The sequence below is a fragment of the Equus quagga genome, unplaced genomic scaffold, assembly GCF_021613505.1.
Source record: "Equus quagga isolate Etosha38 unplaced genomic scaffold, UCLA_HA_Equagga_1.0 146_RagTag, whole genome shotgun sequence".
In the NCBI taxonomy this organism is placed as follows: domain Eukaryota; kingdom Metazoa; phylum Chordata; class Mammalia; order Perissodactyla; family Equidae; genus Equus; species Equus quagga.
The window spans coordinates 2,664,004-2,683,395 of NW_025796728.1; the positions used below are offsets into that span (position 1 = coordinate 2,664,004).

Sequence of the window (19,392 nt, forward strand, 5' to 3'; positions counted from 1 at the left end):
GAGAAGCCCAAGGTGACCTGGCCTACATGCCAAACTATATGACCCAGTGGACTTTTTTATGGTATGAACTAGGACTGTCCCAGGGAGAGAAGCCCAGGGCATCCTCACCTGCCCATCCAATTCTAGTGGAAAGTAGAATTGAGGGTCGGGCACGGACTTTATTGTAGCGAGATGTCAAAGGACGAATACCCTTAAGGTACTTGTTGGAAGTTAGACCTTGGTGTAAGGGAGGGCTTTTCATTTCTATCACAGAGCTGACTGGAAAGCTGTTCCTTTCAGACCCCAAAATGGCAGAGGGTTATTTCTGACTTCCGGTAGCACAATGTAAAATTAGCAGTAGAATTATACCCCCTTTCATTTGGAGGAAGCAGAGGGGGAAGAAAAGAAACCAGTGAATCTCATGAAAGAATGCGGTCTGGGGGACAAGCTGGGGAACATGGACCCTCCATAACAACAGTGTCTCGACAGTCTTTGAACCCAAGCCTCATTTATTCATTCATTCCTTTGTTCCTTCCTTCAACAGACATTGCTTGAGCCCCTTATGTATCTGAGATGCTAAGTATACAACAGTGAACAAATTAGACACCATCTTGTTCTGTACCTCATGAAGATTACACTAAAACAGGGGAAACAGGCTTGAAACTAATAAACACACTAATAAGTTTACACAGTCGTCCCTTGGTATCCACAGGGGATTGGTTCCAGGACGCCTACAGATACCAAAACCCACGGATGCTCAAGTACCTTATATAAATGGCATAGTATTTGCATATAACCTATGCAAATCTTCCTGAATACTTTAAATCATCTCTAGGTTACTTACAACACCTAATAAAATGTAAATGGTATGTAAATAGTTGTTATACTGTATTGTTTAGGGAATAACGACAAGAAAAAAAGTCTGTACATGTTCAGCAACCATTGTGTGCCTTTCCATCTGCAGTGGATTGAATCCCCAGACGCACAACCCCCGGATACGGAGGGAGGACTGTAATAACAACTGTGATAAATGCAATGAAAGAAAACACAGCGGCTTGCTATGAAAGAGAAGAAAAGAGACCTACTTTAGGCTGGGTGGGGGTCAAGGCAAGCCTTTTCGAGGAAGAGTCAGAGAAGGATGCGTAGGAAGAAGCCAGGACAAGATGGATGGGGAGGGGGCTTCAAGTAGGAGGAGCCTTCATAGAGGGCTCAGGTGGAAGGAGCTGGGTGGACATGAGGCACAGGAAGGAGGCCCCTGTGGATAGTGGAGGGGGAAGGGAGGGGATGAGCATTGTGGAGGGGCTGAGGCCAGAGGCACAGAGCCCAATTAGGACAGCAGAGAAATGGGGAGGGCCTACCTCTCTTCCAACTCAACATACTCCATGAGTCTCAGTGGCATGTCCCAGGGAAGAACCTCAGCTGAGGTTGGGGTGAGCGATATAGGTGGTAAAGGCACCCAGCATCTCCCCCGCAATGTCAGAGGTTGGGAGTGGCAGGAGGCAGGCGCCCAAGGACAAAGAACAATGGAAAGAAAAGTCCTGGGAGCCAAGCTGATGGGCTTTGACTCCAAACTCCCAGTGTGGCCTTTGCACAATTCAGTTGCCTCATCTACAAAATGAGGATAATAGCACTCACTCTAAAGCTCTGTAAAAAAGATTGCACGGATGGGGGCGAAATGGGTGAAGGGGGTCAAAGGGTACAAACTTTCAGTCATAAAAGACAAACCATGAGGATGTCACGTACAGCATGAAGACTATAGTTAACAATACTGTACTGCATACTTGGAAGCTGCTAAGAGAGCAGATCCTAAAAGTCCTCATCTCAAGGAAAAAAGAATTTTCTTTGGTAACCATGTATAATGATGGATGTTAACTGGACTTATAGTGATCATCTCCCAACGTATACAAACACTGAATCATTATGTTGTACACCTGAAATTAATACAATGTTATATGTCAGTTATACCCCCCAAACAAAACAAAACAACCGGACTGCAGACAAGGGAATGTGTCGACGCCTGTTCAATAAATGGTTGTTGCTGTCATTGTTGGGAGGGAAGGAGTTATTTGAAAGACATCACGGTGGGAGAATCCACCAGGTGTCATGACAAGGCTTGGGCGCGGGGTGGGAGTTCTAGCAAAAGCGGGGTTTCATCCTGAGCGGTGGGGTGTGGGTGCCGAAGCCACCAACAGAGAAAGGGACTGCGGGGTGGGGGATGGGGGCGCACTTGTTGAGAGACTTCAGCGAGTAGACGAGGAGCAGCGAGCGAGGGCAGAGCAAGAGGAAGTAGGAAGCAGGAGGGAAGCTCGGGGAAGAGAGGTGAGCGCCGGGGAAGCGCGGAGGGAGAGGGCGCTTCGGCCCGCAGGCGCCGGGAGGCGGGGACGGGGCGGCGGGGAGGCTGTGGCGCCGGGAGGCGGGGACGGGGCGGCGGGCAGCGGTCCCGGAGGAAGCGGCCGCCGCGGAGGGAGGCGAGCTCGGCTCAGCGAGCACCGGGGACGTGGCCTGCGACGCGATCCTCACCCGCGCAGGTGAGCCGGCCCAGCTGGGGTCAGCAGGAGGGACGGCGAGGAAGGGGTGGCCTCCTCTGCCCGCTTTACTTCCTGGGACCTCGGGGACGAGGGTCCTTCGCAGGCTGCGCGGGTCGGCCGCGGGCGCCTAGAGCCGCCTCTTCCACCCCCTCCCCACCTGGCTTGGGCTCCGGCAGCGACCCGGGCAAGGGTGGGGGCCTTGAGGTCGTGCAGGCGGCCGCTGGAGGCAGGGGGCGGTGGATTTCAGCAGGCTGATTCCGGGCTTTCCCGCCGACCGGAAAGTGCGGTGACCCCCTCCAGCTGTCATCCCACCGCGCCCCCGCCTCCTGCTGCGCGCCTCCTGCTGCGCATCTCCTGCCCACCGCCTCTCAGCCTTACCGCCCCTGCCCCAAGAAGCAGAGGGGTCCCAGACCAGACTGGGGCATGGTGGTAGGAGCTGCACCTAGAAGGCAAGACCCTCAGAAGGCTTAATTAGGTGAGGGCTGATGATTAATTGGATGCAAGGGGACCTGATCACGAAAGCTGAGATGTGGTGTCTTTACTTCCTGATTTGAGGCAACGGCATAACGCTTGACTAAGTAAAGATAATCTAATGTGGCCTTAAGTCAGGAAAGCTTTCCTCCAGGTACTCAAGAAATTGGGTGCCCAGGGCCACTCTGACAGCCGCCCCTTACTGCCCACACGCTCACTGTGTGCTGAGTGCTGAGCTGGGGCTTTGTGGACCTCAACCCTCCTCCATCCCCCGCTCCTCAGCCCTCCTCCTCATCCCTCCTCCTCTTCCCTCTTCCTCCTCATCCCTCCTCTTCCTCTTCTCTCCTCCTCATCCCTCCTCCTCATCCCTCCTCTTCCTCATTCCTCTTCCTCTTCTCTCCTCCTCATCCCTCCTCCTCATCCCTCCTCCTCATCCCTCCTCCTCTTCACTCCTCCTCCTCCTTTTCCCTTCTCCTCATCCCTCCTCCTCATCCCTCCTCCTCTTCTCTCCTCCTTGCAACAGCCCCTCAAGGTTATGTCCATTACCCCCACTTAACAGGTAAGAAAGGTGAGGCACAGACACCTTAAGACACTTTCCCCAAAGCACAGGGCTAGCAAGGAGTAGAGTCAGGATCTGAACTCAGGTCTTTCTGATTCGCCGACTTTCCACTGTAGGGCATCCTGCTGCCTCTACAAGAACATTAGGCAGCTAGGGTGAAACTTGGTACAAGGAAGGGTCCCCTTGGCTCGTATACAGGCAGTTTAGTAAGAACAGAATTGTGTATGATAAGATGTTCACTTTGCAGGGAAATTAGTGGCAGTCCTGGAGTCTAGGGCTGCTGCGTGCAGTGGCCTGTGGCAAGGGCTCGTAGTCCACCTGGACTGTGCCCATCATGGCCAAATCACATTTCTGAGCCACGTAACACCGATGATTCATTCCCTCCTTGAGAAACACCCTCCCCTCTGTATCAGCTATTCTTTCTCAGCCATTTCTTTGGCGGGGTTTTGTTTTGTTTTGTTCTTCTCTTGTTGATATTCCCTTGGCCTCAATGTTCACATTGTCCAGTACTCTTTTTTTTTTAATGTGGGAAAGAGTCACCCTGAGTTAACATCTGTTGTCAATCTTACCTCTTTTTTTTTTCTCCCCAAAGCCCCAGTACATAGTTGTGTATTGTAGTTGTAAGTCCTTCTAGTTCTTCTGTGTGAGCTGCCACCACAGCATGGCTACCGACAGACGAGTGGTGTGGTTCTGCTCCCAGGAACCAAACCCAGCCCTCTGAAGTGGAGCATGCCAAACTTTAACCACTAGGCCATCAGGGCTGGCTCTCTCCAATACTCTTTTTAGACTATTTTGTTCATGTTTCTTGCTCTACTTGTCATCTCTATGATAGCAACTCCCAAATTATCTCTCCAGCCTACTCCTAATCTGTAATTCCAGACCCAAATCCAACCTTTCCAAACCCAAATTAATCATCTCTATCCTTTCTACCAGGGTCTTGGCTCAGGTCTCTTTCCTTGCCTGCCCTATTTCAGCATCTGCTCCTGGTCCTCCTGGACCTGGCGTCCATCCACCCTCTGCAAAGCTTTTTTTTTTTTTTTGGAGGAAGATTAGCCCTAAGCTAACATCTGCCAATCTTCCTCTTTTTTGCTGAGGCAGACTGGCCCTGAGCTAACATCCATGCCCATCCTCCTCTACTTTATATGTGGGACGCCTACCACAGCATGGCTTGCCAAGCAGTGCCATGTCCCCACTCGGGATCGGAACCCGCGAGCCCTGGGCTGCGGAAGCGGAACATGCGCACTTAATCGCTGCGCCACCTGGCCGGCCCCTCTTCAAAGCTCTTGAAAGCTCAGGTGTCTTAGTCTTTGGTATCTTCAGACCTGGCCAGACAGAATAGATCTTTCTCACTCTCCTTCCTTAGCACCCTGTGCATATCCCTAGTGGAGCCCTTTGCATGTTGTATAACTGCTGACTTGTCTGCCTTCTCCTTTAGACCATGAGTGCCTTTAGCACTGATGTTGTCTTATCCTTCTTTCTATCCCCTGGGCTGGCACATAATAGACACTCAGTAAATATTTGTGTAGTTAATGACCTTCTAATGCATTGAAACTTTTTTAAGGACATAATCTATAGGTAGTCAAACATTTTGCTGTGTACAGTGTGACATTTCACTCCCCTCTAAGTCTGGTCTGTCACCATTAGTGAGTGTGTGTGTGTGTTAGGGGAGAGGAGCATTAGAAAGTGAGGTTTCAGGTGGTTGCAGATTAAGACCTAGGACAAACGAAAATAAGTTTCCCAAATAGGTGAGTTGCTAACTAAGAGTGTTTTAATGTTGATGTAAACAGTCAGTTATGGCTTAGTGACCCTCTTCTACTTTCCATAGACAGCGCCTGCACTCCGCTAGAAGGGAAGCAAAGACAGAGTCATCATGGCTTCAGTGTCTACTCATGAAAACCAAGATAAAGGGCCCCATTTGCCACCGCCAAGCAAGCAGGTATATTTTTAATTTGAAGTCTGCCGTCTAAGGAGGAACATCATACAGGACTTTCCTTAAACCTCATCCTTGACCAGTCATCTTACTAACTTCTTTCAATCCAGCCCTTTGATGGATGGGTTCAGGGAACATGGAACAGGGAAGAAAAGTGTGTTTTTGACTGCCTTGAAAAGGAGACTTTTAAATTTTTATTTACAAAATCCTTTCTTTACTCTTCCTTGATTAGAATTGAGCTTAACTAACTCTTATGTAGGCTGTCAGTGACTGAAGAGGTTTCCATTAGCGGAGCAAAACTCTTAGTTGAACCTAGTGGAATGACACATGATGCTTGTTTTTACATTTTTGTTGCCAAAGCTGATCATATTAAGTATATGCTGATGGGTGTTCCTGTTCAGGATGGCGGAGTCCTTATTACTAAGTTAGCCATCAGATTGAGAAGCCAAGTGTTAACATGGGCACAACTTTTCAACTTGTTAAGAATGAATATTACGTGTTTCAGGGACACATAAATGAAGAAAAGAGAAATTATTGTGATGGGTAAATGGAGTTCATGTTCTCTGGGGTCGACTTTTCAAGCTAAAAATAGCTTATGGAGGATGGAACGTTTAAGGAGCAAAGTTTAGGAGACGCAAACAGACAAATGATATCAAGTCACAAGGAGAAGAATTTAGACACCCGAGATGCCTGTGTGAAATTGAGAGCCATAAAGCATTTACAGCTCTACAGAAAAGGGTCACCAGGCTCCTGTGGGCGACTCTGCAGGAACTGCAGTGTTGACCGCAGGACTCACAGCAGCTGTATGGTCAGGGTCCCTGACCCGGGATGTGTGTGTATGTATGTGTTTGGGGGAGGGGAGGGAGAGAGGTGTTCCTTATTTCCGCCACAGCCACAACCGAAGCAAGAGTTATTTACATGAGGATAAGGAAGAGTGCTTGCTGAGGAGCTAGGGTAAGTGGAGGATGAGAACACCTCCTCCTCTCATCGCTGTGCTCAGCCTGACCACCACCTCCCTATGCTGTGCTGGGGGCAAAATCTAAAGCAAAAGGGCTGCATCTCAATAAGAAAAACACTAAAACTCCAAGAAATAAATGGCAGAGGACCTACATAAATAATTCACAAGCAAGGAAATATAAGTGTGGCTTTTATAGTAAGCAACAAATTAAATAAAATTTGTTTTTAAAAAATGAATGAACAACCCACAAAAAGCGAAAAATTATTTGCAAATCATATATCTGATCAGGGTCTAGTATCTAGAATATGTAAAGAACTCTTACAACTCAACAACAAAAAGACAAAAAACCCAATTAAAAAATGGGCAAAGGACTTGAATAGATATTTCTCCAAAGAAGATGTAGAAATCACCAACAAGTAAATGAAAAGATGCTCAACGTCATCAGTCATTAGGGAAATGCAAATCAAAACCACAGTGAGATACCCACTAGCATGACCATAATTAAAAACAAAAACAGAACAGAAAATAGCAAGTGTTGACAAGGATATGGAGAAATTGGAACTCTCATACTTTGTTGGTGGAATTGTAAAATGGTGCAGCTACTGTAGAAAACAGTTTGGCAATTTCTCATTAAATTAAACAGAATTACCATATGGCCGGGCAGAATTGAAAACGTGTTCAAACAAAAACTTGTACAGTAATGTTCAAAGTGGCTCTGTTCACAATAGCCAAAAGGTGGAAACAACCCAAATATCCATCAATCAATGAATGGGTAAACAAAGTGTGATATAGCCATATAATGGAATATTATTGAGCCATAAAAAGGAATGAAATACTGTTATATGCCACAACACGGATGAACCTTGAAAACATTGTGCAAAAGAAAGCCAGCCACAAAGGTCACATATTGTATGATACCATTTATACAAAATATCCAGGGGCCAGCTTGGTGGCATAGTGGTTAAGTTTGCACGCTCTGCTTCAGCAGCCCAGGGTTCACTGGTTTGGATCCTGGGCGTGGACCTACACGCTGCTCATCAAGCCATGCTGTGGCAGCAGCCCACATAGAAGAACTAGAATGACTTAGAACTAGAATATACAACTATGTACTGGGGCTTTGGGGAGAAAAAAACAAAGAAAGAGGAAGATTGGCAACAGATGTTAGCTCAGGGCCAATGTTCCTCACCAACAAAATCAATACCTTAAAAAAAAAAATTCCAGAATAAGCAAATCCATAGAGACAGAAAGCATATTAGTGGTTGCCAGTGGGCAGAGGGAGGAGAGAATCAGGAGAGACTGCTTAATGGTTATGGGATTTCCTTTGGGGATGATGAAAAAGTTCTGGAACTAGATGGTGGTGATGGCTATACCTTGTGGATGTACTTAAGGCCACTGAACTGTATACTTCAAAAAGGTAAAATGGTAAATATTATGTTACCTGTATTTTACCACCATAAAAAATTAATGAGTCAATATATAACAAAAGATTATAACCCAGGTCCGGCTACAAGGATTTCCTCAACCCTAGGGGAGAAGGGCAGTCTGGCTGAAGAATATGTAGAAGTGTTCAAACCCATCAGTTATCAGACAAATAAGGCAATAAAATATTACTTTATACCTATTAGACTGTGGAAATTTAGAAAACTGGGTACTGCCAAGTTTACAAAAGCCTTCCTTTGCTCTGACCTGCTTGGAATCCAGCATTAACTCGCCTTACGCAGGGTCTGAGGGCAGAGGAATGTTCACGCACTGCTGTGGTGGGGGTGGGGTACAGCCACTGGGGAGGGCAGTGTATCAGGACTTTGTCAGGTTGGGAAGACGAATGCCCTATATTTTAATTCTAGATATATGTCTGAAAAATGTTGTCACGTGGGTTGAGGGGACATGTGGCGGTAGGGACTTGGAGGCACCCCGGAGGCTTCTGCAGCAGTCAGAAGCTGTGGCCTAGATGGATGGAGCAGCAGGGATGGCTCTCAAAAGCATACAGCTGAGTTGAAAATACGTTTTTAAATAAAATTAAGTACAGAAAACAATGCCATTTACATTTTTAAAATATGCATGCACCCCAAACAATGAACATTGTGCGAAAATGCTTAGCTACAAAAGATCCACATTAAACACCCGGAATGCTGGTGATGGGCAGAGGGCAATGAAAATGGAGAATGTGGATGAGTGAGTAAATAGCCCATACATACCTACAACAGGGGAGGGATCATAAAAGATAGGAGTTAATCCAGATTATAGCATATCAACATGGTTAAAAAATACGATAGAACTATTCAAAATAATTATGTCAACCGTGTCAGTAGCTCTACCAGAAATTATGTGCAGCCTGCTTACAAATGTGTAAAAAAACTGTTAAGATAGAAAGTAAAGTATGTAGAAAAAGAAAAAGCAGTCTGTTGATGAGTTCATAGTCTAAAAATGCATACGGAAGTATACATAGGTAAATTAGAATACAGATCTGTGAGTAGATAACTTGTAACACGCTGCTCTGAGAGCCCTCCCAGATGGGTAAATATTATGCTGTAGGGGAAATCTCTCTCTTCATCCAGGAGGCAACATTGAACTGGGTCATCAGGAGACCAGGGAGACAGAGGGAGTAGCTTTGCAGAGATAATGCCCTGCAGCGACAGAGGCTGGAGGGAAGAAAGTAAGTGTGGCCTCAGCAGTAATTCGTTCTGACTGGATACCTGCTCCATGCTCTGTGGTCAATGAATTACCCTTCTTCTCCTCCTGGGCTTCTCTCCTTGCCTGAGTCCATCCAGCATTCCCAGCTGGAAAGCACTGGCTGAAACTGGTCATTGCTGTGTGCTGGCAGCCAGCACAGCACACAGGCACTCACTGCCCTTCTCCAGAGAAACAGAGCTGGTGCTTTTCTCATGATTTCAGTCAACTCACCATAGAGCTTTCCTTACAGAGCCTGTTGTTTTGTCCAAAATCAAAGCTGCACATCCAGAGAGCGGAGATTTCTAAGATTATCCGTGAATGTCAAGAAGAAAGTTTCTGGAAGAGAGGTAATTGCACTCCTCTTTATCTTTGTTAACACTCTCTTTGCTGCAATAAACTGCCTAAATATCATATTAGAATTGTGGTAATAATTTATTTTGGGGTGGGACTTTGCATAATTCTCTGAAGAACTTTGATATCTGGGGCTACTTAGAGTTTGAATCCATGTGGAGACCCTTTTAAGGGCAGAGATAAAATCTGATGTAGGAACACTATACCTCACTTAGCAAAAAGCGAGGCACACATAACGCTTTCCTTCATGTGACTGAGAATTGTACCGAGAGTGTTATTTACAAGTTCTTCGAAGAGTAGACCTCCCAAATGCCACTAGACTCTAACCTTCACTGAGTCCAGAGATAATGTCAAGGTCGTTGATTCATCCCAGTGCCAAGCACAGTGAGTGCTTCACTCATAGAAAATACCTGTTAAATATTTGTGGAGTGAATGAAAACTGGCAGCATTCCATTAGCATGTCTCTTGCAATGTCTCTGAAATAACCTTTTCTGCCAAGTCACTTCCTCTTTCTGGGACTGCCTTATGTAAGACAAGGGTGTGAATTCAGGCTGTGTGTTAAGGTCTCTTCCAAGTTAAAAAATTCGTGATGTGTCGTTTGAAAATGTCATAATAGAGCCTATGGGTATAGTCCCAATATTTTGCAACATTGCTGATGTAGAGATAATTTATACTTTGAAATACTCATGTTGATTTCTGAAATCATTCAAATTCAATATCAATTTGGAAGTAACACTCTTTAGAAGTTGATATTCATTATGGATTACTATCATCATGATCGTGCTCCTAGAAATTCATCTTTTCTGACAAGCTCTGACTAAGTAATTTAATGGAGCCCTAGTAGGTTAACATTTCGATATGACCCATTTGCCTACCATTAGGTGGATAAGAGTGTAAAAATCGCTTGCTGTTTGATTTGTCTTGGTTGCTAGGAAGAGCTACGTGTTTATCACTGCTCTCTGCTTCTGGTAGAAGTCATTTGACACATTTTGACAGAACTAGAAAGTGCCTTTGCCAGACTAATTTGCCTGTTTTAAAAATCATAGCTAGATATCGCCCATTTTTAACATGAATGTTGTGGTACTGTTATAATCTTCAGGAAACAGACGTATCCAAATTGTGCAACAAAATGTCATAAAAGACAAAAGCAGGGAACTATCCTAGATAGAGTATGCAGGAGTTTGTTGTGCTATTTTTTAACTTTTATGTAAGATTGGAAATTTCAAAATATGTAGCTGGAGGCAACTCCCAAATTCAACAGCTAAGTGCACAGACACTGAGATGCGTGTGTTGCATGTAATGATCAGAATCTAGTACATGGTGGGCATTCAGGAAAAGTGGGTGTCAGAGCTGGAGTGGGATGGGGTTTAGTTTGTCAGATTAATGCTGTGCATCGGGTTGAGTGCCTGAGGCAGATCTCAAGAAAATTCCCCACGCGCTGCTTAATAAATATGTGTTGAATAAGTAAAATAACATGACTAAGAAATCATTGCCAAGGTAAGTAAGAGAAAAATCCTAGTCATTCTCCCTGACTTCTAGGTGAGGTGCCATGCTGTAAAATACCAATATTGAAGGGCTTTTTTGTTTTACAGCTCTGCCTTTTTCTCTTGTAAGCATGCTTGTGACCCAAGGACTAGTCCACCAAGGTAAGATTCAATATTCATTTACGAATTTAACTTAAGAGAGCCCAATTTTCTGTGACCCTCCTGGCAGCTTTTTGGCACCTGGCATTTATTTTTTGGTGGAGGGTTTATTTACACAGGTTTTTGCCTATTTTCAGCCTAAAGTCACCCCCTCCCGATGATCTCCTCATCCCCAGAAAGAATGACTATATGAGGTTACACGGCAAAGGGAAATTAAAGTTGCAGATGGAATTAACGTTGTTAATCGGCTGACCTTAAAATAGAGAGATTATTCTGGATCATCCAGATGGGCCCAGTGTAATTAAAGGGTCCTTAAAAATGAAAGAGTGGATCAGAAGACAGAACCAGAGAGTTGGCAGCATAAGAAGGACTCAGCTCAGCATTGCTGGCTTTGAAGATGGAGGAAGGGGCCACGCAGCCAGAAATGTGAGTCCTCTAGACGCTGGAAAGGCAAGAAGCTCTAGAGTCTCCAGAAGGGCACACAGCTCTGCCAGCACGCTGATTTTAGCCCAGTGCTGTGGGCCGAATGTTTGTGGTCCCCCCAGATTCACGTGTTGGAATGCCAACCCCCAACGTGTTGGTATTGGGAGGTGGGGCCTTTGGGAGGTGATTAGGTCGTGAGGGTGGAGCCCTCATGAATGGGATTAGTGCCCTTGTAAAAGAGACCCCTGGCTCTTTCCACCATGGGACATACAATGTGAAGCCTGAGACCCCAGAGAGGGCCCTCACCTGACCTTGCTGACACTTCAGCCTCCAGAACCGTGAGAAATCAATTTCTGTTGTTTAGAAGTCACCCAGTCTGTGGTATTTTTGTTATAGCAGCCTGAACGGACTAAGACACCCAGTGAGACCTATTTTGAGCTTCTGACCTCTAGAACTGTAAGGTGACAAATGCGTGTTGCTTTAAGCCACTAAGTTTGTGGTAAGTTGTTAACAGCAGCCTCAGGAAACAAACACAGTGCCCTTCTTTATACCAGAGTCCCTGTGTCTCCCAGGGGTCAGTGTGTGCTTAGGCAGGTTGTCGCCTGCACAGGTGTGCTCCAGGGAGGACGTAAGTGGGGCCGAAAGCCACCCAAGCTCTGTCCATCAAGCCATTTGTCCCGGCAAAAGGCTGCATCTGGCTGAGGAAGGACACCCTGTCTAATTTGTACGACAGATCGTGAGGACCAGCAGCCGCCCTGCATCTCCACACATAACCACTCCCTGCCTCTTAGAGTTTCCAGTCTTCCTCTCTATTCTTCCTTCCTTGCTCTCTTCTTTCTCCTTGTCTCCTTCTCGCTGGAGAACTCATAGGCCTTGCTTAGTACCCAGATATCAAGAAGGCACCTGACCCTGTTGAAGCCCATTCTATTGACAACTGCTGAGTACCAGGATTTTTTTCTTAAAGATTGGCACCTGTGCTAACCTCTGTTGCCAATCTTTTTTTTTTTCCTTCTTCTCCCCAGACCTCCCCCTACACCCCGTACATAGTTGTATATTCTAGTTGTGAGTGCCTCTGATTGTGCCATGTGGGACGCTGCCTCAACATGGCCTGACGAGCTGTGCCATGTCCATGCCCAGGATCTGAACCAGCAAAACCCTGGGCCGCTGAAGCAGAGTACACAAACTTAACCACTCGGCCACGGGGCCGGCCTCCTGATTACCAGGATTTTAAAGAGCGTTTGTACCCATTAAACATAAGGGATAATGTTCTAGCTTTGTTTTGGGTCTTAAAGGCCACATGTGTCATATATCTAGGAGAACCCCATTTCTCTTTTTTTTTAGATTGTCACCTGAGCTAACAACTATTGCCAATCTTTTTTTTTTCTGCTTTTTTCTCCCCAAATCCCCCCAGTACATAGTTGTATATTTTAGTTGTGGGTCCTTCTATTTGTGGTATGTGGGATGCCACCTCAGCATGGTCTGATGAGCAGTGCCACATCTGCGCCCAGGATCCAAACTGGCAAAACCCTGGGCTGCTAAAGCGGAGCATGTGAACTAAACCACTTGGCCATGGGGGTCCCAGAGAACCTCATTTCAATCAATGTTATTCTTGTGGTTACAGGTGATTTATTAAATATGATTTCATTTTTATAACTTGAAGATAGTCTTTTTATAGAAGTATATTCATCAATCAGTAATGAGCCTTTGTCAGACCATTTTGGACAACAAAAAAATATGGCCACAACATCTATAGGAATTATGTTCTCTCTTTTTTTCTTTGAGGAAGATTGGCCCTGAGCTAACATCTGTTGCCGATCTTCATCTTTTTTTTTTTCTCCCCTTTTCTCCAAAGCCCCAGTACATAGTTGTATATCTTAGTTGTAGGTCATTCTAGTCCTCCCATGTGGGATGCCTCCACAGCACGGCTTGATGAGTGGTGTGTAGGTCTGCACCCAGGATCTGAACCAGCAAACACCAGGCTGCTGAAGCGTAGCACATAAACTTAACCACTGGGCCGTGGGGCTGACCCCAATAGGGATTATGTTTTATAAATATTAAAAACTGCATATTCAAAATCTACTGTCTCTTGCATGTGTGCGAATATACTTTTCTAGGGTGGTGTATTAGTTTTCTAATGGCTGCTGTAACAAATTACCACAAACATACTGGTTTAAAACAATACAAATTTATTTTCTTAGCATTCTGGAGATCAGAAGTCCAAAATGGGTCTCAGTGGGCTGAAAGCGAAATGTCAGCAGAGCTGCGTTCTTTTCCAGGGGCTTTGGGCTTTCCTTTCCCTTTCCAGCTTCTGGAGACCACCCACATTCCTTGGCTCATGGCCCCTTCCTCTATCTGTAAAACCAGCAAATGAGGTTGAGCGAAGTTCTTCTCACACTGCCATCTGTCTCCAAATCCTTCTTCCTCATTCAAAGGTCATAGTAATCCAGGATAATTTCCCTATTTTAAAGTCATCTGATTGGCAACCTTAATTCCATTTTCTAGTTTAATTCCCCTTTAGTATGTAAGATAGCATATTCATAGTCTCTGAGCTTTGGGATGTGGACATCTTTAGGAGGCCATTATTTAGGAGGCCTGCCCACCACAGGTTGTAATGTTTTCATTTAAAAATTGTGATATATATACTGTGAATCTCTAAGTTGAAACTCTTTTTGACTTAATTAAAAAGGAGAGGGCGCACTGACTAATTTCTTGGAACTAAGTTCTTAGCTCCATCTTTGCTTTGACATCTGGAAATCAGTTTTGAATTGTCTATTTCACATTCTTTTAAAGCTACTGCTTGCCAAAAATGGCTATTTGAGAGTTAAATCCAATCAAGAATTGAATTATAATTCTTTTAGATCATCTCTTTAGATTAAGAATCTGTGTATAGGGGCCGCCCGGTGGCACAGTGGTTAAGTGTGCACGTTCCGCTTCAGGCAGCCCGGGGTTCACTGGTTCGGATCCTGAGTGGGGACACGGCACCGCTTATCAAGCCATGCTGTGGTAGGCGTCCCACATATAAAGTAGAGGAAGATGGGCATGGATGTTAGCTCAGGGCCAGTCTTCCTCAGCAAAAAGAGGAGGATTGGCAGCAGGTGTTAGCTCAGGGCTAATCTTCCTAAAAAAAAAAAAAAAGAATCTGTGTATATCTTAAACTTTGAAGGTTTTCTTTATAATTTATAAGTTTAAATGTTATAAAAGGAAATAGTAATGTGTTTATATATTACTCCTTAGGTTATTTAGCAGCTAACCCAAGATTTGGATCATTGCCTAAAGTTGCACGTAAGTCACAGACGTAAAAAAAAAAGGATTCATTTTTTTAAAAAGTTGTTGTAACTTCTTAACTTTATAACAAGGTGTGAATATCCAGGTTAACTAAATTGCCTGTATTGGCTCTCTGAGAATTAGTCTGCATTTTCTGCCACTTTGCAGTTCTTAGTTCATCCAACTCTTTCTGATGTAAAGCTGGGCAATAGGGACTTCCCCTCCGACTGTCCTCGTTAAAGCGCGGACTAGGAGGGACTGACAGGACCTCCAGCAGGAGGATATCAACAGCAGAGCCTCGAGGGATAGATCCATTAGGGATTGAAGTTTTCTTCCTTTGGCCAGTTTTTTCAAAATATTTTCCATAAGGGACATGAAGAATGTTTTTTTAAAATCAGGGGCTTTGTAATAACGCATTTCCCACAACCTTGGATTTCCATCTTCTTCCATTCGTTATACACGGACCTTTCATGTTCAGAGGGGATGCATTCCGTTCACGGTCTGAAACCTCATTGCCAGCGGGAGGAGCTGGTGGGAGATTTCTTCCAGAGGAGGTTCCCTCTGCCTCGTGACCTGTCTCCCATACAGGCAAGACAGACTGTGGCTCCCCAAACTCCGATCCGTAAAGAGAATTAAGGGGCTCTCCTACCCAGTGATTTGGAGGCCACCCATAGTCACAACCTAAACCCCTGCTCCCCGCTTCCTCCCCTGGTAGCCTCAGACATTTGTCGGCCAGCTGGGCCTTTGTCTGTTTGCCTGTCTCTGGGACAGCACCTTCGCTTCCTCCGTGCGGGCCCTTCGACCACCAGTTCAAATCTGGGGAGACGAGAAAGTCTCCAGTCCCCAGTGCTCCTCTTGAATAGGGCGCTTCATTCTCAGAGTTTTTGTTCACTGATTTATCACAGTACTTTTAATATAAAAATTAATACTGTTAATAAAGAAAGTTCTAGAAGATAATTACTGGAGGAGACTCCGAAGCTTTACATTATCTATCTTTTCTCCCCTGCTTTTACAGTTGCTGGTATCTTGGGATTCGGCCTTGGAAAGTTGTCCTACATAGGTGCCTGCCGGAGTAAATTCTATTCCTTTGAAGATCAGCTCCGTGGGGCTGGTTTTGGTCCAGGGCATAACAGGTTTGTAATTTGTTTGCTTGAGAGATTGTAAGGAAGAAAAATTATAAAAGATCATTCACCATTTATAATATTAAACAATTTAACATCCATATGTTGGGGAAAAAACTCTTTAGCCCTCACATTTTGAGTGGTTGATGGGGCCGGCCCTGTGGCCGAGTGGTTAAGTTGGCGTGCCCCACTTTGGCAGCCCAGGGTTTCACTGGTTCAGATCCCGGCCACAGACATGGCACCGCTCATCAGGCCTTGCTGAGGAGGCGTCCCACATAGCACAACCAGAGGCACTCACAACTAAAAATATACAACTATGTACTGGGGGCTTTGGGGAGAAGAAGAAGAAGTAAAAAAAATTGGGGGATTGTTGCTGTTCAACTTCAACAATAATTATTTATTATTTAAGGTAGTTCCCTATTTTATTTGCTCAACAAATATGTAGTGAGTACCGACTATGTTCAAGGCATTGTGCAAGACTCTGAAGAATATCTTAATGAGCAGACATGGCTCCTACCGTCGCAGGGTTACCCGAAATTTAAACAGATTTCTTTACTGCAGGACTTCTCAGAGCCTTTACTATGTTAATACATATCGTGATCTCATTAGGGGATATAGGCAGTAGGACTCTGGAGTGAACAGCGCTAACTCTGCTGTTGGAGTACGTGGGTTGAAAACCAGTTCTACCACTTACTAAGCTGTGTGACCTTGAACAAGTTTCTTAAACTCTCTAATCCTCAGTTTTCTCATCCGTATAAAATGGTGATCAGAATTGTTTTCATGGGATGTTATAAGGAATCGAAATTGATTATTCATGACACTCAGGAAGCACTCAGTAAATAATAGCTATTTCTACTACAGCATGACAGGACTAGTGTTGGGGACACGTTTCTCTAAAGATCCTCACTTGTCCTAGTGGATTCTACGTGAGAGGCAATACCGTACGGCGAAAACAACATTGGACGTGAAGATCATTATTGGCCTTTTTTTGGATGAAATTATGGGTTTCTCAAAGCAAGAAACGGCTATTATTCCTGAAAAAAATAGGCTTGTGAACCTTAGCATAAAAAAGTCTCTAAATAATACTGTGTTTTGACCGGAACTTGTACTGTCAACGTGCAAACCACTATTTTTGTTTCTATTCTAGGCACTGCCTGCTTACCTGTGAGGAATGCAAAATTAAGCATGGATTAAGTGAGAAAGGAAGTTCACAGCCTTCGGCTTCCTAAACACTGTTTCTCTGGCTTTTGAAGTTTCTTAAACCTCTGAATTTGTACACATTTAAAATTTCAAGTGTACTTTAAAATGATATACTTATGGTGGAGCCAAAACATTGTGATTCTCTCACCCAGTTGAAATGCTTTCTCTGCAAGAGTCTCAATTGAATTAAGCATTATGTGTTTTTCTGCTATTTAAGGACGCATCGGGAGCCCTCACCCAGCAAAAAGAAATTATGTTGCACCCTAACTTGCTTACAGCCTAATAAAAGAATTTAGATCTTCTCTGATTCACCCCCATCCATTCTTTCACTCTGCTTTCATTCAGGGTTTTAAGATCTCGGATAGAAGATAGAGATGCATGAGGAGAAACTTGGGAAGTCATGCCCCAAAGAAAATCAATGTGTGTGGAGATAGAAACACAGGGCAGGAAAGATTGTGTCTTGTAGGTATGGGAAGTACTTTCTAAAAGGTAGGATCCAAGATTTTTAACTTAATGAAAAATTTTTCGTTCGGAAGAGTCACAATATGAATCAACTGTCCTTTTGGTGACCTCGGTGACTTCATGCCTCGTTGGTATGGTAGAGTTTTGGAAAAAATCCCATTGTCCTTAGATCCCTGGCTGAGCTGACGGGTCCATGCTCACGGTCAGCACTCACGAACTGGGTTCTTTAATATACCTCTAGTGGCCTGAGAGAGCAAACACAGCTTCCCAAACTCTCTCTCCTTCTCCCAAGGAACAGTTGATTTATGGGAGCAATCCTGGAAGAATGAATTCATAGATTGATAAACTTTTAGGGCTGTAGGGAGCTGAGAAGCAACCAATCCAACCCCAAGAGTTAGATTCCTATCCTACCAGCCTTTTTGCATTAAAAAAAACCCCAAAACTCTTCCAGTGGGGACCTTTTGTTTTATGGCAGGTTGTCTGAGCCCTACGTGAAAACTTCTCCTGAACCTTTGCATTCGTCACCATTTGTATATTGGGTGTGTGTGTGTGTGTGTGTGTGTGTACACATCTGTGTTTTACTTAATATATTTTGAAATCTATACCATGGAGGTAGAAAGTGAAACCTCATCAGAAGTTAATACTTGATATGAAATATTTTATTTCAAATGTCAAAAATATTTGGAAGTTTTTATTTTTACATGGACATTAATTGTATAAAATGGAGTGATTTTGAGTAAGTTTCTTTTTATAAATTATATATCCTGGTTTTTTAGTTGATAAAGTTCTATTTCTGTAAATCAGAACACAGAGCCAAAATCCTAGCTTCTTGGATGCGGTTTAACTCTTGGCTCTGACAACCAGCAATTGCTGGCTCTTTGTTATCTCAGCTCTTGGCAAAAATTCAGAATTGGGCACATTTTTTCCTGAATCCCAGAGAATGATTTTCCAAGGATGAGAACATTTTCACATTGCTAAGCACAGCAAGTCAATGTTGAAGTCGGTCCCTGGGTACTGGGAAAAGATGAATCTATTATTGTTGAAAAGGCACATTGTTTTTACTGCTGACATCTTCATAGTTCTGAATCAAATTGGGTTTATTGTTTGGACTCTCTGCTTTTCCTAAGTAGATAGTTACTCATTGAAGCAGTTTATCACAGTGATCTTAGTGTCAAAGGAAATCAATAAAGAAAAAACTAGAAGGTCATCCAAGAAATCTTGAATATTTTGCTGCATTTTCTATTGTACATATTAAGAAGCATGTAACCTGGGGGAGAATGTCTGTTTCTTGTAGGAAGATGTGTTAAAGGAGCAGCGTTTGCCTTTTAGCAAGTACCAACACTCGTCTCCAAGGTGGTCATAAGCTTATGAAAGCGGTACCTTCATGATGAAAAAAGAAAAGAAGGAAAAAAGCCACAAAAAATCTTGGCAAAAAAACACCAGCATAAAATTGTAGATAAATTTGTATAAAGGAGAGAACTGATGAGACTCTATAGTAAAAAGACGAATGTTTAACCAATTTTATTGGCAACCTTTCCCTATTATGATATGGACTAATATTCTAGAATGAAGAAAATGGAAAATATTCCATTATTTCACATTTGGTTAATGGAATTTAAAATGTAACATCTGGCTACCCTTTCCCTGGATGTACGTATAAAAAGAGACAAACTTGGGGCCAGCCTGGTGGCATAGTGGTTAAGTTTGTGTGCTCTGCTTTGGCAGCCTGGAGTTCGCAGGTTCAGATCCCAGGCATGGACCTACACACTGCTCATCAAGTCATGCTGTGGCAGCGTCCCACATACAAAACAGAGGAAGATTGGTACAGATGTT

The 19,392-nt window shown here is 44.1% G+C and overlaps 1 protein-coding gene across 2 annotated transcripts; it reads left to right on the forward strand.

The window, feature by feature from the left end:
* The first annotated feature begins 2,186 nt into the window (after positions 1-2,186).
* LOC124232922 (OCIA domain-containing protein 2) lies at positions 2,187-17,399 on the forward strand. Of its 2 annotated transcripts, none has more exons than XM_046649833.1 (7): positions 2,187-2,298; positions 5,363-5,473; positions 9,346-9,442; positions 11,039-11,092; positions 14,747-14,794; positions 15,792-15,909; positions 17,045-17,399. In XM_046649833.1, exons 2-7 carry the CDS (start codon positions 5,408-5,410, stop codon positions 17,124-17,126), a joined length of 465 nt encoding a protein of 154 aa, XP_046505789.1. In that variant the 5' UTR covers positions 2,187-2,298; positions 5,363-5,407; the 3' UTR covers positions 17,127-17,399. The 2 variants fall into 2 exon arrangements, with proteins under 2 accessions (XP_046505789.1, XP_046505788.1); XM_046649832.1 differs by lacking the exon at positions 2,187-2,298 and adding an exon at positions 2,350-2,507.
* Positions 17,400-19,392: the final 1,993 nt, after the last annotated feature.